The sequence below is a fragment of the Magallana gigas genome, chromosome 8 (assembly GCF_963853765.1).
Source record: "Magallana gigas chromosome 8, xbMagGiga1.1, whole genome shotgun sequence".
NCBI lineage: Eukaryota > Metazoa > Mollusca > Bivalvia > Ostreida > Ostreidae > Magallana > Magallana gigas.
The window spans coordinates 42,277,894-42,291,912 of NC_088860.1; the positions used below are offsets into that span (position 1 = coordinate 42,277,894).

At 37.9% G+C, this 14,019-nt stretch overlaps 2 protein-coding genes across 3 annotated transcripts; one reads left to right on the forward strand and one right to left on the reverse strand.

Annotated features, from left to right (window-relative positions):
- Positions 1-255: 255 nt before the first annotated feature.
- On the reverse strand, positions 256-3,249 carry LOC117690159 (E3 ubiquitin-protein ligase TRIM71). The gene is made up of 2 exons (XM_066070074.1): positions 1,608-3,249; positions 256-263 (listed from the first exon to the last, which is right to left on the reverse strand). Exons 1-2 carry the CDS (start codon positions 3,247-3,249, stop codon positions 256-258), a joined length of 1,650 nt encoding a protein of 549 aa, XP_065926146.1.
- Positions 3,250-3,885: 636 nt separating this feature from the next.
- LOC136270737 (uncharacterized) lies at positions 3,886-11,320 on the forward strand. Of its 2 annotated transcripts, XR_010708589.1 has the most exons (3): positions 3,886-4,033; positions 4,317-10,924; positions 11,208-11,320. XR_010708589.1 is itself a non-coding variant. In XM_066069292.1 (2 exons), exon 2 carries the CDS (start codon positions 4,433-4,435, stop codon positions 10,649-10,651), a length of 6,219 nt encoding a protein of 2,072 aa, XP_065925364.1. In that variant the 5' UTR covers positions 3,886-4,033; positions 4,317-4,432; the 3' UTR covers positions 10,652-11,062. The 2 variants fall into 2 exon arrangements, 1 of the variants encoding a protein (XP_065925364.1); XM_066069292.1 differs by lacking the exon at positions 11,208-11,320 and having other exon boundaries at positions 4,317-11,062.
- The last annotated feature ends 2,699 nt before the right edge of the window (positions 11,321-14,019 follow it).

Genomic DNA, 14,019 nt, shown 5'->3' on the forward strand with positions numbered 1-14,019 from the left:
GATGTTGGCAGAAAAATTTAAACATCTAGATTTAAAAGGTAAGTAATAACAATCAGTTCAGTCAATGTACATTCTTATTGGGTTAATATACCTATACCTCTTCTCTTTATAAGCAATTGCATTAGTCTTTTTGTGGTAAGATTCCATTGCTGGAATTGAGCGTAATACGTTCTTTAACCCTCGTGTAATTATTAGATATAACATGAAGTTTGATAAAGTTTGCATATAGTGTGTTCAATTGTCAAAAAAAAAACCTCAACAAACTGTATACACATAAAAATATACAGTCACTCAATTTACATCTAACAGAAATTATCATGCCTTCTGTCAGTTTGTCACTATAAATTCAATACTCATCTATTTTCGCATAGTATCAAAGGATTTATATTGCGTAAGCATACTATGCCGAAATAGAGCACGGCGAATATTTTCAACGAAAATCTGTCAAGCGCCGACAGCGGGATTCGAACTCACGACGCTAAAATCATTGATTCTAGCATGAAGCCCAACGCGTTAGCGCTACGCTAAATTAGCCGTTATTATGAACACCGGTATTTAGGTATATAAAACGTAGATATATACGACTGACATCAAGCAATTAAAATTATTTATTTTTCCAAAAAAAACTTCATTATTGACGGTAATTTTAAAGTTAAAGTTTCCTATAAACTTTTGAACAAATTGATTGAACATTTTTCAAAGAAATTCTACATGAGAATCATAAAAACGCTTTTTTAAATGACGCTTGATAAAGAGTGTTCAAGAAAAAAAATTCACTGAGATTTCGTCTGCTAAACATTTCGAGTTTTCTCTGTAAGGCCAAACGTCTCTCTATTTCTTGAAAAGAACATAACCCTTTGTTGACTTTTTATTGTACAACAACTTGTTGATTAAATAAACAATCAAATCAATTGATTACACGTAATTTGAAAAACAACAACAAACGCTTGCTTTTCCGGTGATTATTTTAAGGGACTTGTCAACACTCGAACGTCAGAGCTACTTATAGCAAAGCACGTCAGTATATTTAACAGTCGGCATAATAATAACAATAGTGTTGTGTTGTGCATGTTCTATGCTTGAATAGTAGTCAGGGTTTGATACATAGTATCAAACCCTGACTACTATTTAGGCTTAGTACATGCACAACACAACACTATTATATAAACAGTAGTTTCTTTCTAATATTCATACAAATAGTGTCACCTGATAAAGATGCTATAAATGAACATAACAACTGTTTACATATTAATATATAGTCTCTTTCACTTTACATGTATATTATCAGAGTACAAGTTGTTTACATACAAACACAATTATCATATTTAAACAAATAAAAATTGATGCCATGCAATGATTAAACACATATGAACCTGATAATAGTATACCATATAATCAATAAAGTAAGTTGGATTATGCGTGAATCATCTTCAACATACACAATGTGTACATATGCATCTAATATATACCCTACGATGACATGTAGTTTCTTTACATGTATGCTATATATACGCACATTAGTTATTTATGTATACTTAATAAATTTGTTAACATTTATTCATGCTGGTGATTGATTTACATGCAATATTGTATTTTCTTAACTATACCTTTGTCACACTCAGTCACAAAAAGGTTGTCTCTGTTGTCTACACATAAACCCCATGGATATTCTAAACAACAGTTGTCAATGAAGCAGAGGAAATGTCCGTCTTGATCAAGAATGTGAATACAGTGGTTGCTATGGTCTGCTGTCAAAATCTGACTCTGACTGTCTGTTGCAATGCCAACTGGGTCAAATGATCCCTTCGTATTTGAGGGAGGACCAGTGTAGGTAAACCGGAATTTCCCGGCCTGATTGACCACCACAACTGCACGAGCTCCACCATCTGACACACAGATATCTAAGTTCCTGTTCTCACTGATGTATTTGTATCCAACAGATGAATAGATAGGGTGCCCTTTGTCATTGAACTGAATACTTTGTTTCTCTGTAGAACCAGAGTATCGCACAACTTTTGTTTGTTTATCATAATCACTGTACATGACAACCAGGAGGTCACCACAGGAGGTATTACATACACCACGAGGACTCCACCCCTGTAGTCTGATCACTGTCTGTATCTGTGTATTCTTCATTATGTTCACAGTTTTATCTTTTCCATCAGTATAAAGTAGATCCCCACTCCTTGTGACTGCTATGTCCTGTGGAGAGTTCTTTGACTTGGTTTGGATGGACTTCACTAGCTCCCCCTGGAGGTTGTAGAGTTTCATCATGTTATCAACTCCACGCGTCCATAATTCTGTATCATTCAAATACGCCACACCGTATAGATATTCACAACTTGTGTGTACAGTTGTGATGACCCGGGGTACATCAATCAGCGACCAGTCTGGTGGAAGGGACTCCGCTTCCTGAATCGACATGCTGTAGTCCTGTTCCTCTGTTGTAAAAAATAATGCTGATAAAGAACCAAACATTTTAATCAGTTGATCTTGGTCAATTTCCTCAGGCATAAAGTTTGGTAAAGACACTTTGAGTATGGAAGGCAGTTTTCTCAGTTCAGCATTCCTGGATTTGTTCATGTACTTAGAGACGAGACAAACATTTCTCGAGTTTAGTGTTTTCTTCAGATCAACTATACTCTCTTTGATTTCAGAAACAGTGCGTGTGATTTCATCTTCCTGTATATTTAAGATGACTCGGTGTTTGGATTCCATTTCCTCCACGTTAGATTTCAGGTTTGTGATAATGGTGTCTATTTCTCTGTGCCAGACTTCTCCTTGTTCGTTGATGGCTGTCGTCAATTTCTTTGAGTTTATACTTAAATCATCTTTCTGCACTTGAATGTTTAATGCAGTCTCTATGTATTTTGGAAATATGGATTGCTCTAGTTCTTTTAACTCTTGTTGGAGAACTTCTTTTTGCTCTACAAAGTGTTTAAAAATGTCAACATATTTATGTCCAAAATGTTTCCCAGAAGAAATACATTTTGTACAGACAGGAATGTCACAATCCTCACAGTGGAGCTCACATTGTTTGGTGGGGTGTTTACAACACTTGGGATAGCTAAGGCTGGTACAGTATTGTTTAAGTGACACCACATTATGAACCTTAGAGGAATCGGATAAATGTTTCTCTACACAGTCTTTACACAGATGTATATGACAAATTTCACAGTACATGGGGGCCACAGAATGCCGACACAGGGTGCAGCGTACAACACCCTGGGCACTGTTCCAGGGATCCATGGTCAGAAAACCCTAGTAAAGATATGGAAACCAAACCTTGAAAGCAAAATCCAGTAGGTACTTATGATGCATGCATGTGGTATCTTGGTTTCATGACATGTAACATATTTATATGTAGGATACAAAGATTTCATTAAATTTATTAATAGTATAAATGTGGTCATGATATTAAAAAAAATCTTGACTGAATTTAAGATTAGATATAGAATTAACTATCGAAATCCATTAGTCTAAATGGTTTTTGTTTATTAAGAAATCAATACACAATCAGCAAGTTCGTTGCATTACTTACCTTATATTACCCCATTGGTAAACTGCATAGATGTATGATCCAACATGGCGGGATTCAGGTGTTTATTGTTCGGCAGCTTTGTGCAATTTCATGTTATTGACCTAAACGCCAGGTACAAACTTGTGCTCGGATTTCCGTTGGTTACGAATCTAGGTCACTCATTGTTGGGAGGTTTAATAAATCGTTTACTTCCATTGTTGTGTTGTATGTCTGACATCAGTTGTGCATTATAAGTTATTCTATAAGATACGTGTAGACAATTTTAACTTCTCTTCTGAAAATAGTTACCCAATCCTAAATAGATTTGGTACAGATGTATCAACTGCGGTTCTAGAGAGGGGTTGTTGTGTCATTGTATTTTTTCCGGAATTATATTTTCTCCCCATGCTGATTTTTGTTTTTCTATTATATACTTCCGGTGTTTTAAGCACGAGTTTTGGACACAAGTCCCATCAACAATTTTCATCCTGAGTTATTTTAATAGGCAACCATGTAAGTTTAAAACATTATAAATAGTTTATGCTGGTGTTAATTTTCATAATGTGTCAGTAATAAGACAGAATTTTGGTTTATATCTGTAATTAACGATCTCGCTATTTTTAGTATCATGCTATTTTCAGTGCAGATTTTCTAGACCTTTTATATAGAACTATAAACAGTAAAACTCAATTCCTTTATGTAAAATTTTGATATGTATGATATCATATGATGATTTGATAACTATGTTTTATTTTGGTATATGAACAGTTCATTTATTGTTGGTATAATTTTCCAGCTTTCACAGAATGTCCCACAAAAGGACTGGTGTCTGTTTCCAGACGTGTTTATGTTGAATAAATTGAAGATACAGAATCTTTGGGATGTTTTGTATTACTGACTAAACAGTGAAAGATGGACCCAAGGACTACCAGGAAACTCACAGAGAAAGGACAGGGATATTTTGAAGATGAAGTGCAGAGGTATTCTATAAAATTAGCACGTTTACACAGACTTATTGATGAAAATATCCTCATCATTGACCAGACAGAAAATCAGGACACATTGAAATTAACACAGGAACTCATAAAGAGAGACTTTTTAGAGTATGTTAGAATCCATGATGTATTTTGTGAATACCTTAACAGAACAAATACTGAAGACAGTCATATGGAACTGCAGTCTCATATGCTTATCTACACAAGTATACAATTCAAAGTGAAAGAAGCTCTTAATTCAGGCGAGAAATTAATAACAGAAAAACAACCTCCAGTTCTAAAGACTGAGAATATCGCCAACTCGAAGAAAACTCCCTCGAGAAAGTCAAGGTCAGTTAAATCAGTACACAAGTCATCAAGATCACATTCATCGAGTACAGTCTCCGACCTATATGTTCATCAGAAAATAAAGGCTGAATTGGCACGAAAAAAACTGGAGTTTGTCGACAGAGAAAGTGACCTCATGCGTCAAAGAGCAAAGGTAGAAGCTGAGGCCCTTGTGCAGAAAGCTACAATAGAGAGCCAGCTGTTACGTGTAAAGGCTGAAGAGGACACAGAATTGGCTGAACTTAGTGTGAAAATTCTTGAGGAGGAATTTCAAGAAAGCTTGGACAATGATAGTGAACACAGTGATTGGACAACCTCACACACGAATCGTTATGTGGTGAATCAGAGTTTGAATGTTGAGAAAATTGGAAACGACAACAACAGACTGTTGACACCAGAACCAGAACACGTAGCACCAGTAAGGACCCCTTATGTGACAAGAACTCTGCCAGTGTTTCCAGATGTGTCTTCCCCACCTCCATTTCAACCGAATAACAACGAGTCGATAACCGGTAATCTTGTGAAAGCAGAAATGTCACCTCAAGTGAATAGACACCTTCAAGAACAATTCTCAGCTGAAAATACATATGTACAGACAACTTCCAAAGATACTGTTAACTCAGACTCTGTACCAGACAAAAGACTTAATCCATCTGCCCAGCCTTTTGAAGGAAGTTGTACATCAAATCCTAATGCTCTTAATTCACACACAAGTCCTGTACTCAATCAAGCTGTGATGGACATGTCAAACTTTTTAACTAAGAAAAGCTTTATTCTTGAACGAGTGAAGCCCTTCGTTGGAGATTCAGAGTTCTACTTGGCATGGAAGAATACATTCAAGGAAGTGATGAAGGAGATTGATGCCTCACCATCCGTGGAACTTGACCTTATGATACACAACCTTAAAGGACAGCCTTATGAACAGGTGAAGAGTATCAAGAACTCTAACACAAGTGACTCATCTCTTGCGATCAAAAGAGCATGGGAAAGATTGGATTCCTATTATGGCAGCCCGGACAGAATCACAAAGGCCCTGAAGAACAAGTTAAATGATGTAATCGAGAAATTTGACTTCAACAACAAGTTGGACTATTTTCGTCTGTCCGATACCTTGAACGAAATAAGTGCCGTAAAGGATGACCCAAAGTACTGTCAAACCTTGAGCTACTTCGACACAGCTGATGGAGTAAACCCAGTTATTCACAAATTTCCTCGGAACTACCAAAACAAGTGGCGTGACAAAGCTATTCTCTTCAAAAGAAACAATGATGTAGTGTACCCTCCATTCAGTATGTTTTGCACCTTCGTACAGGATATGGCATACGTCATCAATGACCCTGGTTTTGACTTTGACAATGTACCTCAAAGGAAAACATCACAACGATTCGCATCACAGAGCAACTCAGCGTCACAAACCAAATCTAACAGACAATTTCACAGACAGACCGTTACATCCAACAAAACTAGTGTAACAGAAGAAAATGAAAGGATACGCTGTGCGATTCACAATTCTCACCACCTTACCAGTGATTGTAATGCCTTTCGTTCAAAGAGCATCGGTGAAAAGAAGGACATCTTAAGAAAACATGGACAATGTTTTAAGTGTTGTGATGGCAAACATTTGTCAAATAACTGTCATGTGTATGTGAAGTGTGACACTTGTGGTAGCAGATATCATTGTGCTGCTATGCACAATAACACTAACAGACCCGTACAGGCGTATGGCGGGGAGAGATCGAGCTATGACAGAACATCATTGCCGCATCCTAATACTAACACAGATCCCGTTTCACAGGTTAACGCTGTGTGCACAGAAGTCTGTGGCAATTTCAAAGGCAAGTCATGTGCTAAAATTGTGCTCATCAGTATTCATCACAAGCACAGTCAACATCCACCACTTAGTGTGTACGCCATACTTGATGAACAAAGCAACAAGTCTCTGGCTAAACCTGAACTGTTTGAAATTTTTGATCCGAACACAGCATGTGAATCATACAAACTGTCTACCTGTAGTGGATCCTCTATTGTCAGTGGTAGAAGGTCTCATGGATTTGTTATCAGCTCATTGGACGGACAAACAACATTTGATTTACCTACGTTGATCGAGTGTGATGCTATCCCTAATAACCGACATGAGATACCAACTCGTGAAGTTGCCATTTATCACCCCCATCTCTCAAAGATAGCGGACTTGATCCCACCCATAGATGATTCGGCAAACATATTGCTACTTATAGGCAGGGATCTTTTAAGAGCACACCACGTTCTTGACCAGATAAGAGGTACTTCCTCTCAACCTTATGCTCAACAACTACCATTGGGATGGGTAATTATCGGAGAAGCATGCCTAGATGGAATGCATACACCATCATCTATTGATGTTATGAAAACTATGATATGTTCTCAATCTGAAGAAACCCCTGTTGGTTTTTTTATACCTTGTGATCAGAAAATACATATTTCAGAGTGTGTGGAGAACAATTCAATATTCAAACGCACAAGTGAGGACAATCGACCATCGTTGTCAGTCGAAGATCGAGCTTTCCTGAAAATAATGGATAATGGTATGAAAAAGGATTTATCGGGACACTGGACTGCTCCCTTACCTTTCAAAGAACCACGCCCTGCTCTCCCTACTAATCGACAACAAGCGATGGATCGAGCTCTTAGTCTGGATAGGAGCCTTCAAAGGAACCCTACGAAGATGATGCACTTTCATGAATTTATGAAGAATTTGTTTGAAACTGGTCATGTGGAGCAAGCACCACCCTTGACCCCTGAAACTGAATGTTGGTATTTACCTCTGTTCGGGGTATACCACCCACAGAAGAAAGATAAAATCAGAGGAATATTTGACTCGTCGGCAAAGTGTGATGGACTGTCCCTTAATGATGTACTATTAAGTGGACCTGATTTGATGAATAACCTGTATGGAGTTTTGCTGCGGTTTCGTCGAGAATCTATTGCAATTATGGCTGACATTGAGCAAATGTTTTATTGTTTTATGGTTGATGCAGATCACAGGAGATATTTGAGATTCATCTGGCACAAGGACAATGATTTTGAAAAACCCCTAGTTGACTACCAGATGAAAGTACATGTTTTTGGAAACAGTCCCTCCCCTGCAGTGGCGACTTACGGCTTAAGAAAAACAGCTGACATTGCGGAAGAAAAGTATGGCAAAGATATGAAGAAATTTGTTCATTTTAACTTTTATGTAGATGACGCACTGTCTTCACATGCAACCACAGAAGAAGCAGTATCGTTACTTCAACGGACAAAGAGGGCTCTGGAGGAACACGGTCACCTACGTCTTCACAAGATAACCTCCAACTCCAAGGAAGTACTAGCTGCATTTGATCATCAAGATCTAGCTAAAGACCTGAAGAATTCGGAATTCTTGGCTGATGATCTTCCAACACAAAGAAGTCTGGGCGTTTGCTGGAATCTTCAAGAGGACTTCTTTACCTTTAAAGTAAACATAGGAGAGAAACCCTTCACTAGACGTGGTGTCCTCTCTTCTATCAATAGTCTGTTTGATCCTCTTGGATTCGTAGCCCCAGTGACAATTGCAGGAAAAGCAATTCTCAGAGAGGCCATGACCAGTGGTTTGGATTGGGATGAGCCATTGCCGCCTGATTTTATCCAAAGATGGAATGCATGGAGGTCATCATTGTCAGGTCTTGAAATGCTTTGTGTACCGCGTACTTATGGAGGAGTACCGATAAGCCAAGCACATAGTACAGTACTTCTGGTTTTCTCTGACGCGTCTACAATGGCTATTGCTGCAGTCGCTTATGTGAAACTGGGTTACGGAACAGAACAACGACTTGGATTCATTATGGGAAAAACCAAGCTAGCCCCAAAGCATGGACACACCATACCGCGGCTGGAACTCTGTGCAGCTGTTTTAGCTGTTGAACTGTATGATCTTATTACTAGAGAAATTGACATTAAATTTGACAATGTTTCCTTTTTTACTGACAGTAGAGTTGTCATAGGTTACATTAAAAATGAGTCAAAACGATTCTTCACGTATGTAGCAAACCGTGTGGATAAGATTCGCAGACTAAGTGAACCTGAAGACTGGCACTACATTTCCACAAAGTTGAATCCAGCTGATGAAGGCACTCGCTCAGTGCAAGTGAAAGACTTGCAGAATAGCTTATGGTTAAATGGACCACCTGTAACGCATGAATTGTGGAACAATGATCAGGAACCACAACTATGTGGAGAAGAATTTGATGATGATTCAGAAGTCAAATCTTGCAAGATGGAAGTGCAACCATGCTGCAATTTAGGGTCGCATCGTTTTGAGAAATTCTCAACCTGGAGTAAACTCACTCAGGCAATATTGCTGATTCAGAAAGTTGTTAGATGGAACTTACTACACAAACGTAGAAATGGAGAGGACAAAAATCCACTTACCTTGAGAGCTGCTGAACTTCTGATCATTCACGTCATTCAACATGAGGCTTTCCTGGATGAGATTATCGCCTTAAAATCTGGACAGACTGTGCTTAAAACGAGTCCCATTTATGACCTCGACCCTTACCTTGACGACACTGGATTATTGAGAATTGGAGGAAGACTTCGCCGTTCGAACCTGACCACCCAGGAAAAGAATCCAATCATTATTCCCAAGAAGAGTCATGTTGCAACTCTGCTCATAGATCATTTTCACAAAGAAGTAAAACATCAGGGTCGTTTGTTCACAGAGGGTGCAATACGTAGTGCGGGGTATTGGATCATCGGGTGTCGTCGTCAAGTGAACTCTTACTTGCAAAGGTGTGTGATCTGTAAGAAACTTAGAGGAAAACAGCAGCAACCTAAAATGGCCGACCTTGCGGAAGTTCGTCTTCAACCTGCCCCACCATTTTCATTTGTTGGAGTAGATGTTTTCGGACCCTGGGGTGTAGTTACTAGAAATACCAGAGGAGTGAAGGCGCAAGCTAAAAGATGGGCAGTTATATTTACCTGTTTGGTCATTCGAGCGGTTCATATTGAGGTGTTAGAAGAGATGAGCTCTTCCAGTTTTGTTAACGCATTACGCCGTTTTGTTGCACTGAGAGGAGAAGTACGGGTAATATGCTCAGACTGTGGAACCAACTTTGTTGGAGCTGTGAAGGAACTGAATGCTAGTGTTATTGATGTAAATGATAACATTCTCTCTAATTTCATGACGAAAAAGGGAATTCAGTGGAAGTTCAATCTCCCACATGCATCTCATATGGGCGGATCTTGGGAGCGATTAATTGGCGTTGCGAGGAAGATCTTGAACTCTCTGCTCCTGGATGCCAAAGTCACACGCCTTACTCATGAAGTACTGGTAACTCTAATGGCTGAGGTAACTTCCATCATTAACGCTCGTCCACTGGCTGGAATCTTCTATGATCCTCAGGAACCTTATCCTCTTTCTCCAGCGACTTTGCTGACCTTGAAGACAACCCATACTGTGGACTCTTTCAACCTTGAGGAGTTTTCCCAGAAAGATCTACACAAAAACCAATGGCGCTGTGTACAGTACCTTTCAAATTGCTTTTGGAAGAGATGGAAAATGGAATACTTATCTTCACTTCAACAGAGAAAAAAGTGGCAGAAGGATGAGAGAAATCTGACGGAAGGTGACCTTGTCCTCCTTCGGGACAACACTTTGCATCGAAATGACTGGCCAATGGGTATAATAGAGAAGACACACCATAGTGATGACTCGCGTGTCCGCACCATTGAAGTTCGCGTGGGCCCAGAGAGGAAGATCTACAGGCGTCCAGCAACGGAAGTCGTGCTTCTTGTACCAAAAGAACAGTAGAACTTGATTTAGTTAAAAATTCGTTGAAGTTAAGTGAAACTTCATGTTATTGTGAATTTTTGGTTAATTAATATTTTGATCGTGTTTAAGTAAAAGGGTGATATTATCATATCAGACGGGGAGTGTTGTGTCATTGTATTTTTTCCGGAATTATATTTTCTCCCCATGCTGATTTTTGTTTTTCTATTATATACTTCCGGTGTTTTAAGCACGAGTTTTGGACACAAGTCCCATCAACAATTTTCATCCTGAGTTATTTTAATAGGCAACCATGTAAGTTTAAAACATTATAAATAGTTTATGCTGGTGTTAATTTTCATAATGTGTCAGTAATAAGACAGAATTTTGGTTTATATCTGTAATTAACGATCTCGCTATTTTTAGTATCATGCTATTTTCAGTGCAGATTTTCTAGACCTTTTATATAGAACTATAAACAGTAAAACTCAATTCCTTTATGTAAAATTTTGATATGTATGATATCATATGATGATTTGATAACTATGTTTTATTTTGGTATATGAACAGTTCATTTATTGTTGGTATAATTTTCCAGCTTTCACAGAATGTCCCACAAAAGGACTGGTGTCTGTTTCCAGACGTGTTTATGTTGAATAAATTGAAGATACAGAATCTTTGGGATGTTTTGTATTACTGACTAAACAGGGGTAGGGTGGTAATTGGGCGTCTGGAAATTTATCAAACCCACATTGTAAAGTTGCCGAATAATAGGACACATATGCATGCACCCACCTCATCCCTTCCCGTCGAGTGAACAATTACTGGATATAGGCGTATGTATATGTTACATACGTATGGAAGAAAAACATTAATTGTGCCACAAATATGCTTACAGGTACATAAATAAACTGTGTTTTTCAGGGTCCTTGGGTCAAGAACTCTCACGACTATATAATCTCAGTTTAGATTTGACTCAGCATCATACTAGGCATTTTTATTAATGCTGTTACTAATCTGGGGGTTGTCATAGTACAAACTAGTCTTATGAATTAAATATATATTTTCATGAATGCATCAAAACGGAGGTATTGAGTTTAAAAGCAAATCAATCGGTGCAATTTAAAAGGAAGTGAATGTAAATATATGCTTTTAAAACCAATCATTTTGATGCAATAGACTAGTTTATAGAGGGGATATTTTCAAATATTCACATTAACTTTCTTCCCCCTATTAAATTGTATCGATTGTTTTAATTGATATTTACGCATAACATAGAAGGCCCAATCTCGAATTCTGGTTCATATGAATACATTTGTCACGGTGTGAAATTCAATCTTTCGGACTATTTTTAATTATTGTGTAAATTATGTTTTTCGGACTTTGTGTTAATTGTTACAAAAACTTTTCATCTATTTCGACAACTGTTTTATAAACGTTATAAATTCCGCGCAGCATTAATCCCACCTGAGGCACAATCAGTGATGGACAGCTAATCTTTTAATTGACTTCTGTTTATGTTTATTGACACTTAAGCTTCTTTCATCTTATTAATCCTTTTATGTACATGCTGCTAAAATGTCCCTAGTCACTCAATAACTGTTTGATAATTGATTTACTTACATCTGTACTTCTTATGTTAATCCTTCATTGTGTTGTTCCATTGTTCATTATATATTATTCTGAATTGTAAATTATAGTCAGTTGGAATCAGACCTTCGGTGCTGATACATACCAAACTCACGTAAAAATATATTTCATGTAAAATCTATATTAAAGTCTGAAAACTAAAACGCGTGTTGGCTTGTTGGAGGTTATATGAGGCTGGGTCCAACAACAAGAGAATAAGCTCACGGTTGGCCCGGTAATAGTCCTGTACGGGAGAGAGAGTCCCGTAATATTTGGTGGATAAACCTAAGGGTAACGACACCCGGGACTGCTACATATATTTTGTAGTAGTCAGATCCTGGACCTCTACAACAGTTTAGCGAGTAAGTCAGAGTCTACAGATGAAGAAGACGATTTAAACTAGATACAACATGGAATATTCTTTCCGACCGCAGTGGAGACAGAAGAAGTTCAGCTTCCCCTCATGTCAACATCCAGTGTGCGGAAGGTGCGGAAACGTGCATCCAAACGTTTTATGTTTCGCGTTCAACCAGAAGTGTTACCGATGTCACAGAATTGGACATTATTCCAGAATGTGTTTTACACAGATGAAGAAACCAACAAAATGTGTTGAAAAGGAAGCAGGTTTGGGTCGTAAAAAGACGCGAGACATGAAACGACTGTGCAAATATCTTGAAAACAAACGTACTTTGAGAGAATTGCCGTTTAATTCAATTCGTAACAATCAATTTCATTCTTTGTTTGATACCTCAAGTATTCTACGAACTGAGCTACACAACATTAAGATTCAGCTACGCAAGTCCGATCTACTTACGAAGAGTATGGCTGAAAATCTACAACGTGCTAAGTCTGAGAACGCAAGACTTCAAAGTGAACATACGGATTTGAGAACAAAGCTCCAAGAAAACTCGAAACGTTCTGACATTGATATTTATGTAAAGAAAATACAAAAATTAGAAGCAGAGGCACACGGTGATAAAGTACTCATGGATTTAATGCATAGGAAACTAAAAGATATCGGGAGTGAACATTCTCAATATGTAATGAAAATTCAGACAGAGGCTGACGACACAATCAAACAGCTGAGGGAACAAAACAACGCCCTGCTGCAGACCATTTATGTATTGGAATGTGATAACGAACATCTAGAGGCCGTGTTGCACGATAAACAACTTGACCGCCGATTTCAACCACACAGGCAGCAAAGAAGACAACAACGCGGTCACCGTCGATGATAAAAATTCAAAACACGAGGACGTGTTTTACGCGGACGCGAAGCATGTGTCACGGTGTGAAATTCAATCTTTCGGACTATTTTTAATTATTGTGTAAATTATGTTTTTCGGACTTTGTGTTAATTGTTACAAAAACTTTTCATCTATTTCGACAACTGTTTTATAAACGTTATAAATTCCGCGCAGCATTAATCCCACCTGAGGCACAATCAGTGATGGACAGCTAATCTTTTAATTGACTTCTGTTTATGTTTATTGACACTTAAGCTTCTTTCATCTTATTAATCCTTTTATGTACATGCTGCTAAAATGTCCCTAGTCACTCAATAACTGTTTGATAATTGATTTACTTACATCTGTACTTCTTATGTTAATCCTTCATTGTGTTGTTCCATTGTTCATTATATATTATTCTGAATTGTAAATTATAGTCAGTTGGAATCAGACCTTCGGTGCTGATGCATACAAAACTCACGTAAAAGTATATTTCATGTAAAATCTATATAAAAGTCTAAAAACTAAAACGCGTGTTGGCTTGTTGGAGGT

What these genes read in the sequence shown, in the direction of transcription:
- LOC117690159 (XM_066070074.1), bottom strand. Translation starts at nt 3,249, where the DNA reads ATGGATCCCTGGAACAGTGCCCAGGGTGTTGTACGCTGCACCCTGTGT.
- LOC136270737 (XM_066069292.1), top strand. Translation starts at nt 4,433, where the DNA reads ATGGACCCAAGGACTACCAGGAAACTCACAGAGAAAGGACAGGGATAT.